The sequence below is a fragment of the Ornithorhynchus anatinus genome, chromosome 14 (genome assembly GCF_004115215.2).
Source record: "Ornithorhynchus anatinus isolate Pmale09 chromosome 14, mOrnAna1.pri.v4, whole genome shotgun sequence".
NCBI classification, from domain to species: Eukaryota; Metazoa; Chordata; class Mammalia; order Monotremata; family Ornithorhynchidae; genus Ornithorhynchus; species Ornithorhynchus anatinus.
In genome coordinates, this window is record NC_041741.1 from 40,348,694 (window position 1) to 40,368,670 (window position 19,977).

Below are 19,977 nucleotides of genomic sequence, written 5' to 3' on the forward strand. Positions count from 1 at the left end.
TCAAAACCCTCCTAAAATCATATCTACTCCAAGCGGCCTTCCCTGATGAAGCCCTCATTTCCCCTACTTGCTCTCTCCTCACTATTGACTATGTACTTGTCTGTGAACCCCTTAATACTCTATTTCCTCTCTCTGCAATGGACCTGAATATCTGTCTCCCCCATAGATTGTAAGCTCCTGGAGAGCAGGGATCATACCTATCAACTCTATTGCATTGTAATTTCCCAACTACTTAGTTCAGTACTCCGCACACAGGAAGTGATCAATAAGCAACTGTCTGATTACGGTTGGCTGTGGGACAAAGAGAAGCATGTAACAAGTGCCAACCATGCCAATATAAAACAAAGCATATACATGGTACAATCAGTCTGGGAAGCAGGGTGCCCTAGTGGAAAGAGCCTGGGCTTGGGCAGTCAAAGGACCTGTGTTCTAATACTGGCTGGACCAACTGCTCTGCTAATTGCTAGCTGAGTGACCTTGGGCAAGTTATTTACCTTCTTTGTGCCTCAGTTTTCTCAACTGTAAAATTGGGCTTCAATACCCATTCTCCCTCCCACTTAAGACTGGGTCAGGTGCCGTGTCTGACCTAATTGATTTGTACCTATAGAACAGTGTCTGACACATAGTAAGTGCTTAAAGAGTGCCAGAAAGCAAACAAACCAATAATCCTCTCTCATCACCTCTCTTTGAAATTCAACTATTGGAAAGAAAGGCAATTTGAAGGACTCCTTTTCATTACCACACAATTTTTCAGGGCTTGAATTGAGTATACTCTCAGAGCAACTCCAATCTGATATTCTCAGTTCTACTAGAATGTGTGTTTTTACTGCGTATTTTGGCTAGACCACGACGACTGAATTAGGGAATGTTCTACCGATAATGTGAGCCTGGATACAGTGCGGCCTTGGGAGAAACGGTCGTAGGCTGTCTGCGCAGTATCAGCCAAGGAGGCGGGAGTTCTGCAGCCTGAGTTTTCCTTCTAGACTGAAAGATCACTGTGGCCAGGGGTCAGGGTCTACCAACTCTGTTGTATTGTCCTGTATCGCACTCTCCCAAGTGCTTAGTACAGAGTGCTTAGTGCAGAGGCACATGATTAAGCAAATACCACTGATTGTTTTTCCATTGTGTCTACCAACTGTTGTACCATACTCTCCCGAGTGCTTAATACAGTGCTTTGCACCCTGCAGGCTCTCAATAAATAGCACTGATTAACTGTTTTGCCTGCAATATAGGTGAACTAGGTGGCCTTTTTTGAGACGCATCTCCTTCAAAGGAGTAGGTTTAGTATGCTTACATGTAAATACAATTACATCCAATAACTTCAAAATTCACTTGCACTGGCGGAAGCAGAGGGGAGGTCAGAAGTGACCCTGAGGCTCAGGGTCCCGAAGCCTGGCACCCAGACCAACCACCCTCTTCTTTCTTTAGCCCAGAAACTGGAAGTGAAGCCTCTCACCTCCTGCGGAAGCTGCCCAAGCTACCTATGGAGTGCTGGGAAGAATCTGAGGAAATTTAAGACTGATCAAGAAATCAACTGCATTTACTGAGCGCTTACTGTGTGCAGAGCACTGTACTAAGCACTCTCCCAAGTTCCCTGCCCTCAGCTAGGTTACCACACAGTTGGCCTGTAGTGCTGGAGACTTTAATTTGCGCTAGACTAAAATAATACTATGCAGATGTGGCTATGAGCCTGCCCTCCTCCACTTGGGCTGAGTAATCTGTGAGTTGCGAACCATTTCTGAACTGTTTCCGTGTACTTCTCCCGAGGCCTTAATACAGCATTTTGCACAGGGTAATAAATAGTATAACAAAATAAGAAGATCATAACTCAATAAAGATCTCTTGCTCTTTGCCCTTCCACCATAAAGACAAAGAGCTCACATAGCATCTTATCTTTTGACCGATTTCTTTCACTTTAGGTCAACCTGGGGATCAAATAATTGATCAGTCAAGGGTATCGAGCACCCACTATGTGCAGAGCACTGTACTAAGTACTTGGGAGAGTACAACACAAAAGAGTTAGATAACAATATTTATCAGGATCTGTAGAAATAAAATAAAAAATTCAGATTACAATGATGCAAATTCAGGGGAATCAGGCTTGGGTAAGGTTAAACCACCAAGGGGTTAAAAATGGAAGGCTAATGACTAATATTTTAACCTCTTTCCCAGGACAGACTTTCCTGGAAGACAGAAGAGGAAACTTGGACCCAGGGAGGTTTGTCCAAATCCTCTCAGTGAGTCAGCAGTGGATGGGATCTGGGAAGGGATTTGGGGGGGTGGGGGTGGGAGGTGAGTATAGAAGGGATTTGGGGGGGCGGGGGAAGAGGGGCCGAGAGAAGACCAACCGAGCTTTCTAATATCAAAGACACATCTCCTCCCTGGCCATAAAGGTAGCAGGCCAATATGTTCAGGTTTATAAAACTGGGGCACTTGTAGCCACTGAGTGGGAGGAGAGAAATGGATGTGTCAGGTTAGCCAGCTGTTGTTCATCTGGATTTGGGGTCACCAGCTTTGGTGGACAAAAGCTTTTACGCGCTTATAGTCGATCACGTGCAACCCGCTTGCTGGAGCAGGGCTCAGAATGCTCATAAAACAGGATTTGATTCATGATGTTCACGTGCTTTTACAGACTCTTTCGTTTAAGGCCAGTTTTACTGGTTTTGCTGACGCAGTTCTCTGTGAGCTCTCCTCTTGCTTCTCTGGCTCCTCCTTCTTGGTGTCTCTAGCCCTCTTTCAGCCCCTGATGGTGGGTGTCCTTCCAGACTCTCTTCTGGGTCTTCTTCTACTGACTCTCTACTCCCCTCCTTTGGAGCACTCCTCTGCCCTGCTAGCTTCAAATACCACCTTTTAGGGAAAACTCCCCAAACCACTACACTAGCCCTGACTTTCTCCTTCACTGCAAACTCCCGTTTCCTCCTGCCTCCACAGCGTCTCTACATGACTGTCCTAGTGGCACCTCCTACACCCCAAACTGAACTCATCTTCCCTCCCAAATCCATTCCTCCAACCCACCTTCCCATCACAGTTGACAACATTGCTACCCCCCTCCCCATCTCTGGAGTCCACAACAAGGCATTAGCTTTGACTCCTCCCTCTTTCTCAAATCCCACCTCCACGATATTTCCTCGCTGTCAAATGACCAACATGCCGGTCCAAGCCCATGTCATACTATGGTTGCACTACTGTATCCTCCTCCTCCTCCTCCTCCTCCTCCTCACTGAGGCCCCTGCTTCCTGTCTCTCACCTCTCTAGTCCAACTTCACTCGGCCAAACGGATCATTTTTTCTAAAATGTCATTCTGCACATGCCTCCCCCCTCCTCAAAAACCTTCAATGATAAAGCTTTCTTTGCATCAAGCTGAAACTCTTGACTACTGGCTATCAGGTGATAATTATCTCTCCCCTCCCAACTTACCCACTCTTCTCCCACTACACTCCAGCTAGGTTGCTCTCAAGCTAACCTTACTAACCCTCACTCTCGTTTCTCTCTCACCTCTGACCTTCTGCTGACACCCTTCCCCCAGTTTATAACTCCCACCCCTTTCAATTCTGCCAGACCACAGCTCTCCTCATTTGCAAATCACATTTCTTCTTCCCATTCACACTTTCCCAAGGATACTGACCCTGCCCAGAGTGATTGAGTCCTGCAGCAAGTAGGCATTCTATCTTACCCCTCTTCCTCCATCACAGCCTCTCTGTGCCTTCTTTTCTGTAGAATAGAGTTAAATAGATTTTAAAAAAACAACACCCCAAACCACCTCGTGGTCCCAGGAATGACTTCTCTAAAACTTTTAACTAAAGACGCTGCACTCTGCCCAACTCGCTAATTTCCACCCTTTTCCTTCCTCAGAGGGTTATAAAGCTGAATGCAAGGATAACACCAAGGTGTTTTGTAAGAAGCATTGCAAGCTAGATTACCATAAAACGCTCATGATGATGTCAACTTGACCACCAGACTACAACCTGAGCAAAAGGAGTCGAACCCGACAGAACTCCCAGACTCCCTGAAGAATCTATTAAAGAAACAAAGAGATGAGTGTTCCTTGGAGGAGACGCTATGGAGACCGAGCATGTAACACCACACTGAATAAACACAGCCAGAAAGGACACATAAAGTTAAGAACACAAACATAATTAAGGGAGACAGAACTGATTCGGGGTGAAATGAAAAAACAACCAAACGTGGCTAAGACCCAGCTCAGAAAAACAGGATAATCCTCTATTCCTGCTTCAAAATTAATACTCCAAAGAATACAAAGACTTTCTTGACAGAGCAGGAGGCCCACAATTACACTTAATGGGATGTCACTGGGCCTCTCAGAGCTGACAATGAGGAAAAAATTTCCCTGAAGGGGTTACCTTCAGGTTTGGAGAACCTTGTTTTGACACATCACCTTTCTTCTGGATGGACTCACGGCACTTGACAAAAGTTATTTCACTTATCCTAATAAAATTCTCAAGAGGGAGTTACTAGTTGGGGGTTACTATTTTCATTTTACAGATGGGAAACTGTGAAACAGGTGGAGTTGGGAACAGATTCCTCGTCCGACCTGGTTTTCGCCGGACCAAAACTGTACCTCTCCACAAGGTCCTTGAAGGGAAATGGCTGGTAGTCTTGGGATGGAAAAAAGCACCCGAAAATTGAAAAACAAAGAGGGAACATCCTGAGCTGGCAGAGACAGACAACGGACATCGGTGAAGATCTTTCCTGCCTCTGCATTTAATTTGTGTTTTTATCCCCCCGGCTCCTTTAGGGGCCCAGATTTTCCCTCATGACAGATACTAATTAGACTTCCCTCCCAGCTGACAGCAGATTTCCCAGGGGGCCAACTCTGACTTTGCATTTGTCCCCTGCAAACTCTTTCTCCTTCCGCTCTCTATCCCAAAGGTCCTTCCAAAGTCCCTGGGACAAGGTCCCTGCGGGTCTCTCCCTCTAAGCTGTAAACTCGTTGTGGACAGGGAACATGTCTACCAAGTCAGTTATACTGTACTCTCCCAAGTGGTCCTCTGCTCACAGTAAGGGATCAATTGAACGATTGATTCTGGTTTACCCCCTCAAAAAAAGTGAAGAGTGACACGCTTGCAGAAACAGCAAGGCTTAGCGGTCAGTGTATGGGTCTGGCAGTTACAATGACCTGGGTTCTAATCCATTCTCCATCACATATCTGCTGTGTGACCTTGGATAAACCACTTCACTTCTCTGGGCCTCAGTTCTCTGATCTATAAAATGGGGATTAAGAGTGTGAGCCCCATGTGGGACAGGGACTGTGTCCAATCTGATTAACTAGTATCTACCCCAGTTCTTAAAACAGTGCTAGGCACATAGTAAGTGCTTAAGTACTTAAGTAAGCTCAGAAGTACCTTTTTTTTTTAATTTGGACGGTCTTGCAGGTGGCATCATTCACTCATTCATTCATTCAATTCATTCAGTTGTATTTATTGAGCGCTTACTGCACACAGCTCTGTACTAAGCACTTGAAAAGTACATTAAGCACTTGAAAAGTACAATTCCGGCAACAGCTGGAGACAATCCCTACCCAACAACGGGCTCACAGCCTAGAAGGGGGGAGACAGATAACAAAACAAAACAAGTAGATAGTCCTAGCCCGGACTGTTGGAGCTGAGCCCCACGCTCTTTCTCTCTGGGTCAGATAGAAAAGCTTTAATAATAACAATCATTATTATTATTACTAGCTTTGTCTCTCCCCGCCCCCTTTCACAAAGAGCAGGATTAAGGAGCAGAGAGAGGAAGGGGCTGGGGGGGTCAAGCGCTTAGTACGGTGCTCAAGCACTTAGTACAGTGCTCAAGCGCTTATCAGCATGGTGTAGGGGACAAAGCACGGGCCTGTGAGGCAGAAGGTCACTAGTTCTAATCCCGGGTGCCGCTACTAGTCTGCTGGGTGACCTTGGGCAAGTTGCTTTGCTTTACTGGGCCTCAGTTCAGTCATCTGTAAAATGGGGATTGAAACTGGGAGCCCCATGTGGGACAGGGATTGTGCCCACCCCAGAGCTTAGTACAGTGCCTGGCTTAACGAATGCCATTATTATTATTGCACACAGTAAGCGCTCAAGAAAGCACTCAATAAATACAACTCATAATGAAGACTGCACCCAGTAAGTGCTCAATAAATACGATTCATAATGAAGATTAATTATGCTTTTTGTTAAGTGCTTACTATGTGCCAAGCACTGTCCTATGCATTGGGTTTGATACAAGGTAATCAGGTTGTCCTCCCTGGGGCTCCCAGTCTTCAACCCCATTTTCCAGATGAGGGAACTGAGGCCCAGAGTGACTTGGCCAAAGTCACACAGCTTTTAAGTGGTGGAGCTGGGATTATAACTCATGACCGCTGACTCCCAAGCCCGCGCTCTTTCCACCACGCCACACTGCTTCTCTGTAAGCACAGTAAGCGCTCAAGAAATAGGATTCACAATTCATTCAATAGTATTTATTGAGCGCTTCCTAGGTGCAGAGCACTGTACCAAGCGCTTGGAATGAACAATTCGGCAACAGATAGAGACAATACCTGCCCATTGCTGGGCTCACAGTCTAGTACGAAGACTGCACCCAGAAAGGGCTCAGTAAATATGATTCATAATGAAGACTGCACACAATAAGGGCTCAATAAATACGATTCCTAATGAAGATCGCACCTAAGGGCTCAATAAATACGAGTCATAATGAAGACTGCACACAGTAAGCGCTCAATACGATTCACAACGAAGACTGCACAGGGTAGGCGCTCAATAAATATGGTTCATAATGAAGAGTGCACACAATAAGCGCTCAAGAAATACGATTCATAATGAAGACTGCACAGAGTAAGCACTCAAGAAATACGATTCATAATGAAGAACGCACAAAGTAAGGGCTCAACAAGAATCATAAGGAAGATTGCACCCTGAAAGGGCTCAGTAAATACGATTCATAATGAAGGCTGCACACAATAAGGGCTCAATAAATACGATTCCTAATGAAGATCGCACCTAAGGGCTCAAGAAATACGAGTCATAATGAAGACTGCACACAGTAAAGGCTCAATACGATTCACAACGAAGACTGCACAGGGTAAGCGCTCAATAAATACGGTTCCTAATGAAGAGTGCACAGAGTAAGGCCCAAGAAATACGATTTGTAATGAAGACTGCACAGAGTATGGGGCTCAATAAATGCGATTCATAATGAAGACTGCACAGAATAAGGGCTCAAGAAATACGATTTATAATGAAGACTGCACAGAGTATGGGCTCAATAAATGCGATTCATAATGAAGACTGCACAGAATAAGGGCTCAAGAAATACGATTTATAATGAAGACTGCACAGAGTAAGGGCTGAAGAAATACGATTCCTAATAAAGATCGCACTCAATAAGGGCTCAACAAGCGTCATAATGAAGACTGCATCCAGAAAGCGCTCAGTAAATACCATTCATAATGAAGACTGCACCCAGTAAGGGCTCCAGAAACACGATTCCTAATAAAGATCGCACCCAATAAGGGCTCAACAAGAGTCATAATAATCATCCAAATGTATTGCATCCAGAAAGCGCTCAGTAAATACCATTCAAAATGAAGACTGCACCCAGTAAGGGCTCAAGAAATACGATTCCTAATAAAGATCGCACCCAATAAGGGTTCAATAAATAAGAGTCACAGTGAAGATGGCACCCAATGAGCGCTCAATAAATACGGATTCACAATGAAGACTGCACCTAATGAGGGCTCAATAAATAAGAGTCACAATGAAGATGGCACCCAATAAGGGCTCAATAAATAAGAGGCATAATGAAGATCGCACCCAGTAAGCGCTCAACAAAAACGATCCATAATGAAGCCTGCGGCCAATAAGGGCTCAAGAAATAAGAGTCATAATGGGGCAGACGAACGCAGGGAGAAGAGGCGAGGCTCGGGTCGTGGGTTCTAATCCCGCCTCCGCCACTTTTCGGGGGTGAGGACCGGTCGCTCACCCCTCCGGGCCTCGCTGACCTCAGCAGGCCAAAGGGGGGGATGAAAGCTGGGAGCCCCGAGCTGTGAGCGCTTGGAAGAGCGCTTAGCACATTGTAAGGGCTCAACCCATTCCATCCTCGTTATTAATTATGATTATTACCTGCGGGCTGTCTTGCAAGGCCTCTTCCAGGAGGAGTTTGTCGACGGCGGGCATGGTGGCGGGCCCGGGTCGGGAGGGTTTGGTGCGGGGCCTTGCGGGGGCCCGCAGCCTTCTCCTCCCTTGCCCCTCCGCTGCTCCCAGGAAAAAGATCGACACCAACTGCGTTGGCCCGGGAAGCTCCCGACGGGAAGCGGGACTTTCCCGGAGCTTCCCAAAAGGAAGTGGAGCAGCAGGGGACGCTCCCGACGGGAAGCGGGACTTTCCCCGGAGGCTCCCGACTGGAAGTGCGGCGCACCGGGAGGCTCCCAAAAGGAAGTGTGGCGCGCCGGGAAGCCCCCGACTGGAAGTGGGACGCACCGGGAGGCTCCCAAAAAGAAGTGTGGCGCAACGGGAGCTTCCCAACTGGAACGGTGGTGCAACGGGAGCTTCCCAACTGGAAGTGTGGCACGTTGCATGAGCCCTGCAGGAAGTGTGGCGCTCCGGGAGGCTCCCGACTGGCAGTGTGGCACGTTGCCTGAGCCTTGCGGGAAGTGTGGCGCGCCGGGAGGCTCCCAATTGGAAGTGTGGCACGTTGCACGAGGCTTGCAGGAAGTGTGGCTCAACGGAAGGCTCCTAACTGGAAGTGTGGCGCAACGGGAGGATCCCAACTGTCCGTGTGGCACGTTGCATGAGCCCTGCAGGAACTGTGGCGCAACGGGAGGCTCCCAAGTGGAAGTGTGGCACGCTGCATGAGCCCTGCAGGGAGTGTGGCTCAAAAAGAGGCTCCCAACTGGAAGTGCGGCGCGCCGGGAGGCTCCCGACTGGAAGTGTGGCACGTTGCATGAGCCCTGCAGGAAGTGTGGTGCAACGGGAGGCTCCCAACTGTCCGTGTAGCACGTTGCAGGAGGCCTGCAGGAAGTGTGGCGGAAGGGGGGGCTTGCCAACCGGAAGTGTGGCAAGCTGCATGAGGCTTGCAGGAAGTGTGGCGCGCCGGCGGGGAAGGGGAGCGGGTCCCCGCCGGAAGTGTGGCAGAAAAGGGCTCCCGGCCGGAAGTGTGGCCGACAATGTGCTCCCCGCCGGAAGTGTGGCCGGCCGGAGGAGCCCCGCAGGATTTCCCCCCCCCCCGAAAATGTGGCTCGGCGGTAAGTGGTTCCCGGCGGATCTCTCTTCCCTGCGCCTTTCCCGGCCCTGGCGGCGCGCTGGATCGTCAATCCATCGATCCATCGGGCGGATTTCTCAAAGCCTCTACCCTGTGCCCAACACTGTGTTAAGCGCTGGGGAGAGTGCGCTGTAAGGGAGTTGGTAGGCCCTCCCCTCCCATCTCAGTTAATAATAATAATGTCGGTATTTGTTAAGCGCTTACTAGGTGCAGAGCAGTGTTCTAAGCGCTGGGGTAGGCACAGGGGAATCAGGTTGTCCCACGTGGGGCTCCCAGTCTTCATCCCCATTTTACAGATGAGGGAACTGAGGCCCAGAGAAGTGAAGTGACTCGCCCACAGCCCCACAGCTGCCAAGTGGCAGAGGTGGGATTCGAATCCATGACCTCTGACTCCCAAGCCCAGGTTCTTTCCACTGAGCCACGCTGGACAAATAGAATCAAGGTGATGTATATCTCATTAACAAAATACATAGGGTAATGAAAATATATACAGTTATATAGAGAAGCAGTGTGGCTCAGTGGCAAGAGCCCGGGCTTGGGAGTCAGAGGTCACAGGTTCGAATCCCACCTCTGCCACTTGGCAGCTGGGTGACTGTGGGCGAGTCACTTCATTTCTCTGGGCCTCAGTGACCTCATCTGGAAAATGGGGATGACGACTGGTTGAGCCTCACGTGGGACAACCTGATGACCCTGTATCTCCCCCAGCGCTTAGAACAGTGCTCTGCACATAGTAGTCGCTTAACAAATACCAACATTATTATTATGGTATTCTCCCAATCACTTAGCACAGTGCTCTGCACAGAACAGGCGCTCAATAAATAAAATTGATTGATTGATATGCCGGAATCAATAGTCAAGCTTTCGTGGGCCTAATTCATCTCTAAAATGGGGATGAAGACCGTGAGCCCCACGTGGGACAACCTGATGATCTGGTATTTCCCCCAGCGCTTAGAACAGTGCTTAGCACATGGTAAGTGCTCGACCGATACCGTCACCATTATTATTACAATTTATTATTATTAATTGAGCTTCATGTTGGCCTCAGAGTCCTCTACGGAACAGGGACAGAGCAATCGCGCTGGGGCACTGAATTCACAGTCGTCCATTCTACAGGATTCATGAAACTATAACCTGGGATTCCAACTTCCATCATTAAAACTCTTGCTCTGGGACCTTTTCTCCCCCGATATTTTCCTTTTAGGATGAAGCTTTCCTTGTGTAGTCTTGGCCGAAAGAGGAAATAGTTTGGAAAGTTGCTGTGCCCAGTTTTGCTATTTATAAGTTGGGGAAACTGAAAAAAAATGTATTTTTAGTGGGAAAGGTTGCATATTCCTAAGGTCATGACTAATTTAGAGTTAACTTCCTGTGCTTGGCCAGTAGGTGATCGTTTAGCATCTGCTACTATTTTCTTTCTGGTTTAGCGTTACCCTTTTTTTCCATCACCATCGTAGTGGAATGTAGATTGCAGCCTGTGAGCTCTCCCTCTAGACTGTAAACTCGTTGTGGGCGGGGAGCATGTCTACCAACTCTGTTATATTATACTCTACCAAGCACTTAGTGCAGTGCTGTGCACACAGTAAGCTCTCAATAAATAAATGCGTAGTCGGACCAGGTCTGTTCACTTTATCTATGCCCTTGTGGTTTGAGGATAAAAGGAGAGATTTGGAAACTCGAGTCAAAATATGTTTCTGATCCTCCAGGAAACTCTTACAACTCAGGAGACAATGGGACAGGGACCACTGTACAGTCATGTGACTGTATTCTGGTCGCGCACACCCACAAAAAGACACGCTGAGAGCATGACGCTGCGGGACTCAGAGGACCTGGGTTCCAATGCCAATTCTGCCACTTGTCTGCTGTGTGACCTCTGGTAAGTCACTTCGCTTCTCTCTGCCTCAGTTACCTCATCTGTAAAATGAGGATTAAGACTGTGAGCCCCACGTGGAACATGGATTGCGTCTGACCTGATTAGCCTGTATCTACCCTAGCACCTAGAACAGTGCCTGGCACATAGAAAGTGCTTAATAAGTCCCATAAAAAGAAAAAGGAAAAAGCTGCCATTCCAGGGTTGAGGTGGAGCCGTTCCACTCCATTTAGGAACTCCTTTAAAGGAGGGTACATGATCCTTTTTTAGATATGGAGCAAACGAACCCTCTTGCAGAATGTCATGATGTATTATCAATGGGAGATGCATTCTAAAGTCATAAAACATAGTCCGTTGTGATGGAGAAATACATTAAAAATCCCCTGTAGTCATTGAGCTTCATGTGGTGTGGGATAGTGTCTACCGATTCTGTTATATTATACTTTTCCAAGTGCTTAAGACATCGCTCTCTGCACTGAGGGAATGCTCAGATACCATTGATTGATTAATAAAGCTGGCATCTGTTTTATTACTGCAAGGGGTAAAAGCAAGAATATAGAGCCAGGTCCTTTGGTCCACCAGCAGTGCTGGAAAGAGAACGCAGATATTCTGGCCACTGGACCAGTGGGAGCCAAGTAAAGCAGCCAACATGCCTGGTCAGTAGGTTGGTCAGCTACAGTGTTTGGGGATAGCAGGCACCGACACACACGCGATGCTACGTGTGTTAGGCCGGGCGGACGGTGTGATGTAACGATGTCATAAGGAACATTTTTGTGGAAGTCTTCCCATTTCACCTGTTCTTAGAGTGTTTCTCCCAGATGCTCATGGCCTAGTGGATAGAGCACGGGCCTAGTGAATAGAACATGGGCCTGGGAGTCAGAGGGTCATGGGCTTTTATCCCGGCTCTGCTATGTGTCTGCTGTGTGACCTTGGGCAAGTCACCGCTTCTCTGTGCCTCAGTTATCACCACTTCTCTGTGCCTCAATTACCTCATCTGTAAAATGGGAATGAGGACTGTGAGCCCGACGGGGACGCCTGGCGCTTAGTACAGTGCCTGGCACACAGTAAGTGCCTAACAAATCCCACAATTATTATTATTCAAAATCTTTGTGTTCTTCTCCAAGGAACGTTTCAATAGAGGTCCAGATGCAAACCCTAGAACTTGGCAGCAGGAGCCACGGAAGAGGGTACTTCAAATAAAAACATTGGATGTAGTACAGTGTAAAGCACATAGTACTGTGCTGTGCACATAGTAAGTGCTCAATAAATACCATTGATTTGTTAAAGACACCCGATGCCATGTCCATATCAAGCAGAGGACAGATCCTCTCAAAACCAGACGGTCCAAGCACTTATTCCAGCCTACCCTGACTACTGCATCAGCTTCCTCGCTGATCTCCCTGCCTCCCGTCTCTCCCCACTCCGGTCCACCCTTCACTCTGCTGCCTGGATCATTTTTCTACAAAAACGTTCAGTCCGTGTTTTCCCACTCCTCGAGAACCTCAAATACACTGTACCTCGCTCTGGTCTCTCTCGCCGCCGACCCCTCTCCCATATCCTGCCTTTGGCCTGGAACTCCTTCCCCCTTCATAATCGACAGATGATCACTCTCCGCACCTTCAGAGCCATATTAAAAATCACATCTCTTCCAAGAGGCCTTCCCCGACTAAGCCCTCATTTCCCCTATTCTCTCTCCCTTCTGCGTCACCCTTGCCCTTGGATTTACACTTTATTCACTCCCTTCTCAGCCCCACAGCACTTTCATACTTAATGACCGTTCCCACCTTTAGACTGTAACCTTCTTGTGGGCAGGGAACATGTCTACCAACTCTGTTACGTTGTACTCTCCCAAGTGTTTACTGCAAACAGTAAATGCTCAATAAATATGATTGATTGACATCAAATGAATAGCCACCTGTAAGCATAAGGACACTTTTGAACCTGGCTCCTATAGAAACATAATAATGATAATATTTGTTAAGGGCTTACTGTGTGCCAAACACTGTGCTAAGTGCTTGGGTCGATACCAGATAATCATGTTGGACACAGTCCCCTGCCCCACATAGGGCTCACATTCCAAGAGAAAGGGAGAATAGGTATTTAATCCTCATTTGTGTTAACTCACAAATGTTTCAGTCTAGTTGAACATTTGAAATCCGTCCCAGTGTCTAGGATTCACATTGCATCTGGGTCAGATTTTTAATAGCGAGATGATGTGAAGTCTCTCTTCTTTCATTCTTTTGTTTTTAAGCACAAAACAGATGCGTAACCCCAATAAAGGCAGCATCTAGAAAAGAAAAAAAAAAGCCATCCATTTGAAGCCCTGCTGAATGCTAACAAAAGCCTTGTCGGGATTGCCCTGTGGAGTCATTTAGGGATCTGGAATAAATCCAACGGAAAGACACGAGGTTCATTTGAAAAATTTGCCTCTCTCAACAGGAAAAATAAGGGTCAAAATAACAATAAAAAAGGGAAGTCTGGTGAGATTGGTTCTGTTATTCATTGACACATCAGTTAGGAATTTTTTGGATAGTAATAAAGACATGCACATTTATAAATCTTCTTAGAAGAGAATTGTTCAAAAGAGTAATAAAAATGCCAGGGAAAATGAGAAAATCAAGCATTTCTACCAACGTAAAAATCTTTGGGATGTTCTTTGGAGTTAGTTCACAAAAAACTCCACCCTTGTTGCTATCCCCCCATCTTTTTAAATTTAAAAATCTCCTCCAATTCAAGGAATTTGGAGGGTGGAAGGAGAACCCTAAACCTAATTTTATAGCTTTTATCCCCCAGAGGCATTAAGTTCTGGTTTCACTCCTATTCTCAGAATGTAAGCTCCTCTGGGGCAGGAAGTGTGTCTCTTCATTATTCTGTTCTTCCCAAGCACTTATCACAGTGCACTAAGGCAATAAATAAAGGCTACTACTCTGGCAGGGAGAAATGTTCTAAGCACTGGGGTAGATACACAGGATACAGAGGGCTCACAGTCTTAAGTATGAGGGCAAAGGGGGAATGAATCCCCATTTTACAGATGAGGAAACTGAGGCACAGAGAAGTTAAGTGGTTTGCCCAAGGCCACACAGCAAGCAAGTGGCAGAGCCGGGATTAGATCAACCGATCAGATTTATTGAGCACTTAATGTGTGCGGAGCACAATACTAAGCACCTGGGAAAATCCAGATGGGATAAGAGATCTGGGGAAGCATCTCAGGAAGCTGAAAGGAAAAGCAGGGAACTAGGTTAGATCACCCTCAAAGTAACGGTTCCATCCATGGCTGAAACCATGAGAACTTTTATAAAACACTTTACGTAGCGTGTATGTGCCTCTGTGTTATTGTGGGTGTGTTCGGGATTTATATTGCTGAATTATTTTCTATCTGTGTTACCTTATAGGTATCTTTGGTTATGTTGTGTCTCGGCAATTGTTGTCTCCTCACCTCCCTTCCAACCCCCTCCACCCCTCATAAATCATTAGCTCCTTAATGACAGGGGTTAGGGACAACTGTCTAGCTGTCTGCATGAATGCTACTGGCTGGCAGGGGCCAATGGGTAGGGAATTCAGGCAGAACTAAATTTAAATGGGCAAGTGAACCCTCATGACAAGATAAGATTTAGCTATTGGGACATTGTTCTTGTGGTCAGAGGGTGCATGGGAAGCAGCATGGCATAGTGGATGGAGCACGGGCCCGGGGGTCAGAAGGTCATGGGTTCTAATCCCGGCTCCACCACTTGTCTGCTGTGTGACCTTGGGCAACTCACTTCACTTCTCTGTGCCTCAGTTACCTCATCTGTAAAAGGTGTAGAGAAGCAGAGAGTAGAGAAGCAGCGTGGCGCAGTGGAAAGAGCATGGGCTTTGGAGTCAGGGCTTGAGAGTTTGAATCCCAGCTCTGCCACTTGTCAGCTGTGTGACTGTGGGCAAGTCACTTAACTTCTCTGTGCCTCAGTTCCCTCATCTGTAAAATGGGGATGAAGACTGTGAGCCCCACGTGGGACAACCTGATTCCCCTGTGTTTACCCCAGCGCTTAGAACAGTGCTCTGCACATAGTAAGCGCTTAACAAATACCAACATTATTAAAAGGTGGGAATTAAGAGTGTGAGCCCAATGTGGGACAGGGACTGGTTCCAACTTGATTAACTTACATCTACCTCAGTGCTTAGAACAGTGCTTGGCACATAGTAAGCACTTAAGAGGTACCGTAATTATAATTATTATTCCTTGACACACTCTTAGGTCTCTCCCTGCAGGCTCTTTTTTCTCTTTGTCTGTACGAGGGGCCCAATGACTGAGCTTCTAGACTATCTTAGTGCTATCAGAAGTCCAGCAGTTAACACTGAGTCGAGGCAATTACCAAGGTTACGTGGATCTTCACTGGGTCCATTTATATCCAGAGGACTGACTATCAGTCAGTGGTATTAACTGAGCACTTTGTGCGCAGAGTACGTACTAAGTGTTTGGGAGAGAACAATACAACAATGTATATATGTCTAATTCCATTTATTTATATTGATGCTCTCGATGCCTGTTGACTTGTTTTGATGTCTGTCTCCCCCCTTCTAGACCGTGAGTGGTGGGCAAGGGTTGTCTCTATTTGTTGCTGAGTTGCACTTTCCAAGCGCTTAGTGCAGTGCTCTGCACACAGTAAGCGCTCAATAAATACGATTGAATGAATGAATGAAGAATAAGCAGACATGTTCACTGCCTACGGGGTTTTTTTTTTTAAAGGACTTTTTAAAATGCATTTACTATGTTCTATGCACCGTACTAAGCACTGGGGTAGATATAAACTAAACAGGTTGGACACAGTCCCTGTCCCACATGGGGCACACAGTCTTAATCCCCATTTAATAGATAGGCTAACTGAAGCACAGTGAAGTGACTGCCCAAGGTCACATAGCTTCTGGAGGGGGAGACAGACATTAAAATAAGTTAGACCTCAGTTACTGTGGACAAGTCACTTCACTTCTCTGTGCCTCAGTTACCTCATCTGTAAAATGGGGATTAAGACTGTGAGCCCCACGTGGGACAACCTGATCACCTTGTATCGTCCCCAGCGCTTAGAACAGTGCTTTTCACATAGTAAGCGCTTAACAAATACCACCATTATTATTTCCTCTTCTAAGATTGGCTGTGTTGTAAAGTCGATATTAATTTTACACCCCAAAACACATCTGTGATTGAAGGATGTTATCTGAAAATTTAAGAAGTTGCTATTGCTTTCAAAAATCTCCTAGAAGTCTGAATTTAAACTGTCGCCTGATAAGTTGGAAAATAGTTGCTCCTTTCTCTCTTTTCCTGGTTGCCTCTGACTCCCACACAAATGTTGAATGGATTTATCTTTTACAAGCCTTTCTTTCCTTCCTCATGGGGGGATTTTATTACCACTCTGGGAGAAACTCGGGTTAATTTCTATAACAGAATCCGTTGAGGGAAGAGTCTAAAAACAACTGTATTAATGAGGGCCTGAAATGTCAGCTAGGATTTGAAAAATTTGACATTTTAAGTGAGTCAGTCAGTCAGGAAACACACTCATTTAATGCCCAGTATGTGCATGTCTAATGAAGGCCTGAAAGGTGCAAATTAAGGAAGACAAACATGACCAGTCAAAATGGGTGAATTAAAACGCATTTTTAATGGAGATTTGTGCTCTTAGAATGATTCAGATTTTTCTCCCTGGGAGAAGTCTCGAAGAAGTGATCGTCTAAGAAAATGGGTAGCTGCTATCTCCTCCTCTACCATCACCACTAATATCATCATCAGAATTTACTGAGTGTCTACTGTGTGCTTGGGGACCAGAAAGAGAAATAATCCCTGCCCCTGAGGAATTTACAAGCCAATGGGAAAGACAGAGAGAAGCAACGTTGGCTAGTGGTTAGAGCATAGGCCGAGAAATCAGAAGGACCTGGGTTCTAATCCCAGCTCTGCCACTTGTCTTCTGTGTGACCTTGGGCAAGTCCCTTGTCTTCTCTGAGCCTCAGTTACCTCATCTGTAAAATGGGGATTAAGACTGTGAGCCCTGGTGGGACATGGAATGTGTCCAACCTGATTAGCCTGTATCTACCCCGGTGCTTAGTACATTGCTGGGCACATATGAAGCGCTTAACAAAATGCCATTAAAAAAAAACCACAAAAAAAGACAAATACTGACCAATAAACCCCAAGATAAAAGATCAGCCTGAGAGTAGATATCAACACCCCCACAAATGAATAGATTAATCACAAATAAATGTACATATAAGTACGCAAGAATGCTGAGTAATTTAGGAGCAGATGGAATGACTATAGGGGATTAATTGGGGATCCCCCCAAATAAAAGGATTAGACAGTTATCCGTTTGGGTTGGTTTAAATACAGTCCTGTCCAGATGCAGAGGCAGAGAGGCAAAGGGAGAGATGTCTTAACTACAGTTCTGATTCGGCTAACCATCTACACCATGGTAGGCAGCGGCGTAATGGATAGAGCCCAGGCCTGGGAGTCAGAAGGTCACGGGCTGTAATCCCGGCTCCGCCACTTGTCTTCTGTGTGACCTTGGGCAAGTCCCTTCAGTTCTCTGGGTCTCATCTGTAAAAATGAGACTGTGAGCCCCATGGGGGACGGGAATGCGTCCAACCCAATTTGCTTGTATCCACCCCAGCCCTTTGTACAGTTCCTGGAACACGGTAAGATGTAACAAATACCATAATTATCATTATTATCTTTAATTCTCCCTATCCTGGTTTCACATAGATTCAGCTTAATTTTGGCCAGACCTGAACCTGGTGATGGACCTGTCACTTCAATCCCTTAATTCTCTCAGTCACTTCAATCCCATAATTGGGCCTAATGTTCCACAGTTCCCCGAAACTGGAGCTGCGCAGCTGCCCAGATTCCTCTCTACAGTTCAGTGGCAAATGCGCGATGTAGAGACCTGGGTCCTCGGAGGAGTTAGCCGTCTGCAGTCGGTGACATGTTTTCTTTGAATCTGCTACTAGAGTGTGATGAAAGTTTGATTTCAACCCATACCTTACGTAACTCTCAAAGCTGAAGGAACATTTGGCGTGCCATCCAGTAATTCTTTCCTTCCTCTCTTGTAGACCATGGATATCAAGAAAAAAACTTGAACATGTCATTCTAACTTCCTGTTGGGCCAAGTGCTGGTAATGCACATCCTTCTGGAGAGTTGCTGAGTTTTACCCGAGTGGCCGCAAGTTACTCACATAGCTAAATACGCTTATGACTGGAATGACTGTCTGACTAATAGTCTCGTTCTTGATGCTTAATGTCAAGCAGATTACTGAAACCGGAAGGGGATTTTTGTGCTTCTTTTATGGCAACAGGTGCTATGCAAATAGTCATTCATGAAAAAAAGATGAATAGATGAAAAACATTTTGAAAAGCCATCATTTCAGTTTGATTTTTAGTCATAGCTTCTGACATTCAATTAGTGCACTCTGCAAAGTCATCAAAAATATTCACTGGATAAAAATTCTCTTCAGTCTGCCAAATTTACATTGCTCTGCCCATTTTTATCAATGCAGCCTTTCTCCTTCCACTTCCATCTGTTTCTGCCCATATTCAGAGGCTAAAGGAAAGCAAACATTAGCTAACGCCAAATACATCCGCATTCGCTCCGCAAACTCAAATTCTTGTGAAACCAAAATGAGGATTCGAAGGAGTGGTGGAATATATCACATTATTTATAAGCCTGTGAAATAAACTCTACTAGGCCTATTGAATGGTTTTATTAATAATAATAATAATAATAATAATAATTGTATTTCTTAAAAGCTTACTCAGTAAATGCTCAGTAAATACCATTTGTTAAGTGATTGAGGGGAATAGATGATCTAAGCCACGTCAAGGGCCTGAATGAACAACCAGGATGGTTGGAGGGCTGACAAGGTGGGGAATTGTGGCAGGCATGATAGCTGGGGCTACAATGGTTCCATATTGGATATTTTAAACTGCAACTTAAAGCTTAAAGCTTAAAGCTACTTCTTACCCTGAGAACAGCAGCAGCGTGGCTCAGTGGGAAGAGGATGGGCTTTGGAGTCAGAGGTCATGGGTTCGAATCCCAGCTCTGCCACTTGTCAGCTGTGTGACTTTGGGCAAGTCACTTAACTTCTCGGTGCCTCAGTTACCTCATCTGTAAAATGGGGATTAAGACTGTGAGCCCCACGTGGGACAACCTGATTGCCCTGTGTCTACCCCAGCGCTTAGAACAGTGCTTGGCACATAGTAAGCGCTTAACAAATACCAACATTATTATTACATTATTAGAACAGTTTCTTATCCCCCGCCTGCGAGGAACCTTTAAAACTTGGAAGATTTTCTGTACCGTCTACAGCGTTAGATGAATTCCTGCCTCCCTGAACACACCAAGTCCTCAGTAAATGATTGATTGTTTAAAAATCCAAAGAAACACTTGTTTCGAAAAGGGAAAAACCTTATGAACCATTTAACATGGTCAAGGTATTGCTGGAGATAGGAGAAAGAGAAAAAATATCTAGCTCCTTTGTAAATCCTAATAATAATAATTGTGCTATTTGTTAAGTGCTTACGTTGTCCCGTGCACTGTACTAAACGCTGGGTTGGGTACAAGCAAATCAGGTTGGACACAGTCCCTGTCCCACATGGGACTCGCAGTCTCACCCCCCCATTTTACAGATGAGGTAACTGAGCCACAGAGAAGTATAGTGACTTGCCCAAGGTCACAAAGCGGACAAGTGGAGGAGGTGGGATTGGAACCCACGACCTTCTGACTCCCAGGCCCGGGCTCTATCCACTATACCATGCTGCTTCTCGTGAGCTGAGGGAATAAGTCGACAGGGAGGGTCCAGGGGAGTGAGCTGACAGGGAATGGGTCGACAGGAGATGGGTCCAAGGG

General features: G+C 46.1%; 2 protein-coding genes across 2 annotated transcripts in view; one reads left to right on the forward strand and one right to left on the reverse strand.

Annotated features, from left to right (window-relative positions):
- The window catches only part of APPL2 (adaptor protein, phosphotyrosine interacting with PH domain and leucine zipper 2), a 50,771-nt gene extending 42,471 nt beyond the window's left edge, over positions 1–8,300 (reverse strand). Inside the window, exon 1 of the mRNA XM_007670033.4 lies at positions 8,112–8,300. Coding sequence (XP_007668223.1) covers positions 8,112–8,165 — 54 coding nt within the window. The 5' untranslated portion in view covers positions 8,166–8,300. The remainder of the gene's footprint in view (positions 1–8,111) is intronic.
- Positions 8,164–18,812, forward strand: LOC114816459. The gene is made up of 4 exons (XM_029078673.1): positions 8,164–8,193; positions 8,253–9,232; positions 10,950–11,119; positions 18,185–18,812. The coding sequence occupies exons 1-2, from the start codon at positions 8,164–8,166 to the stop codon at positions 8,841–8,843; spliced, it is 621 nt and encodes a 206-aa protein (XP_028934506.1). The 3' UTR covers positions 8,844–9,232; positions 10,950–11,119; positions 18,185–18,812.
- Positions 18,813–19,977: the final 1,165 nt, after the last annotated feature.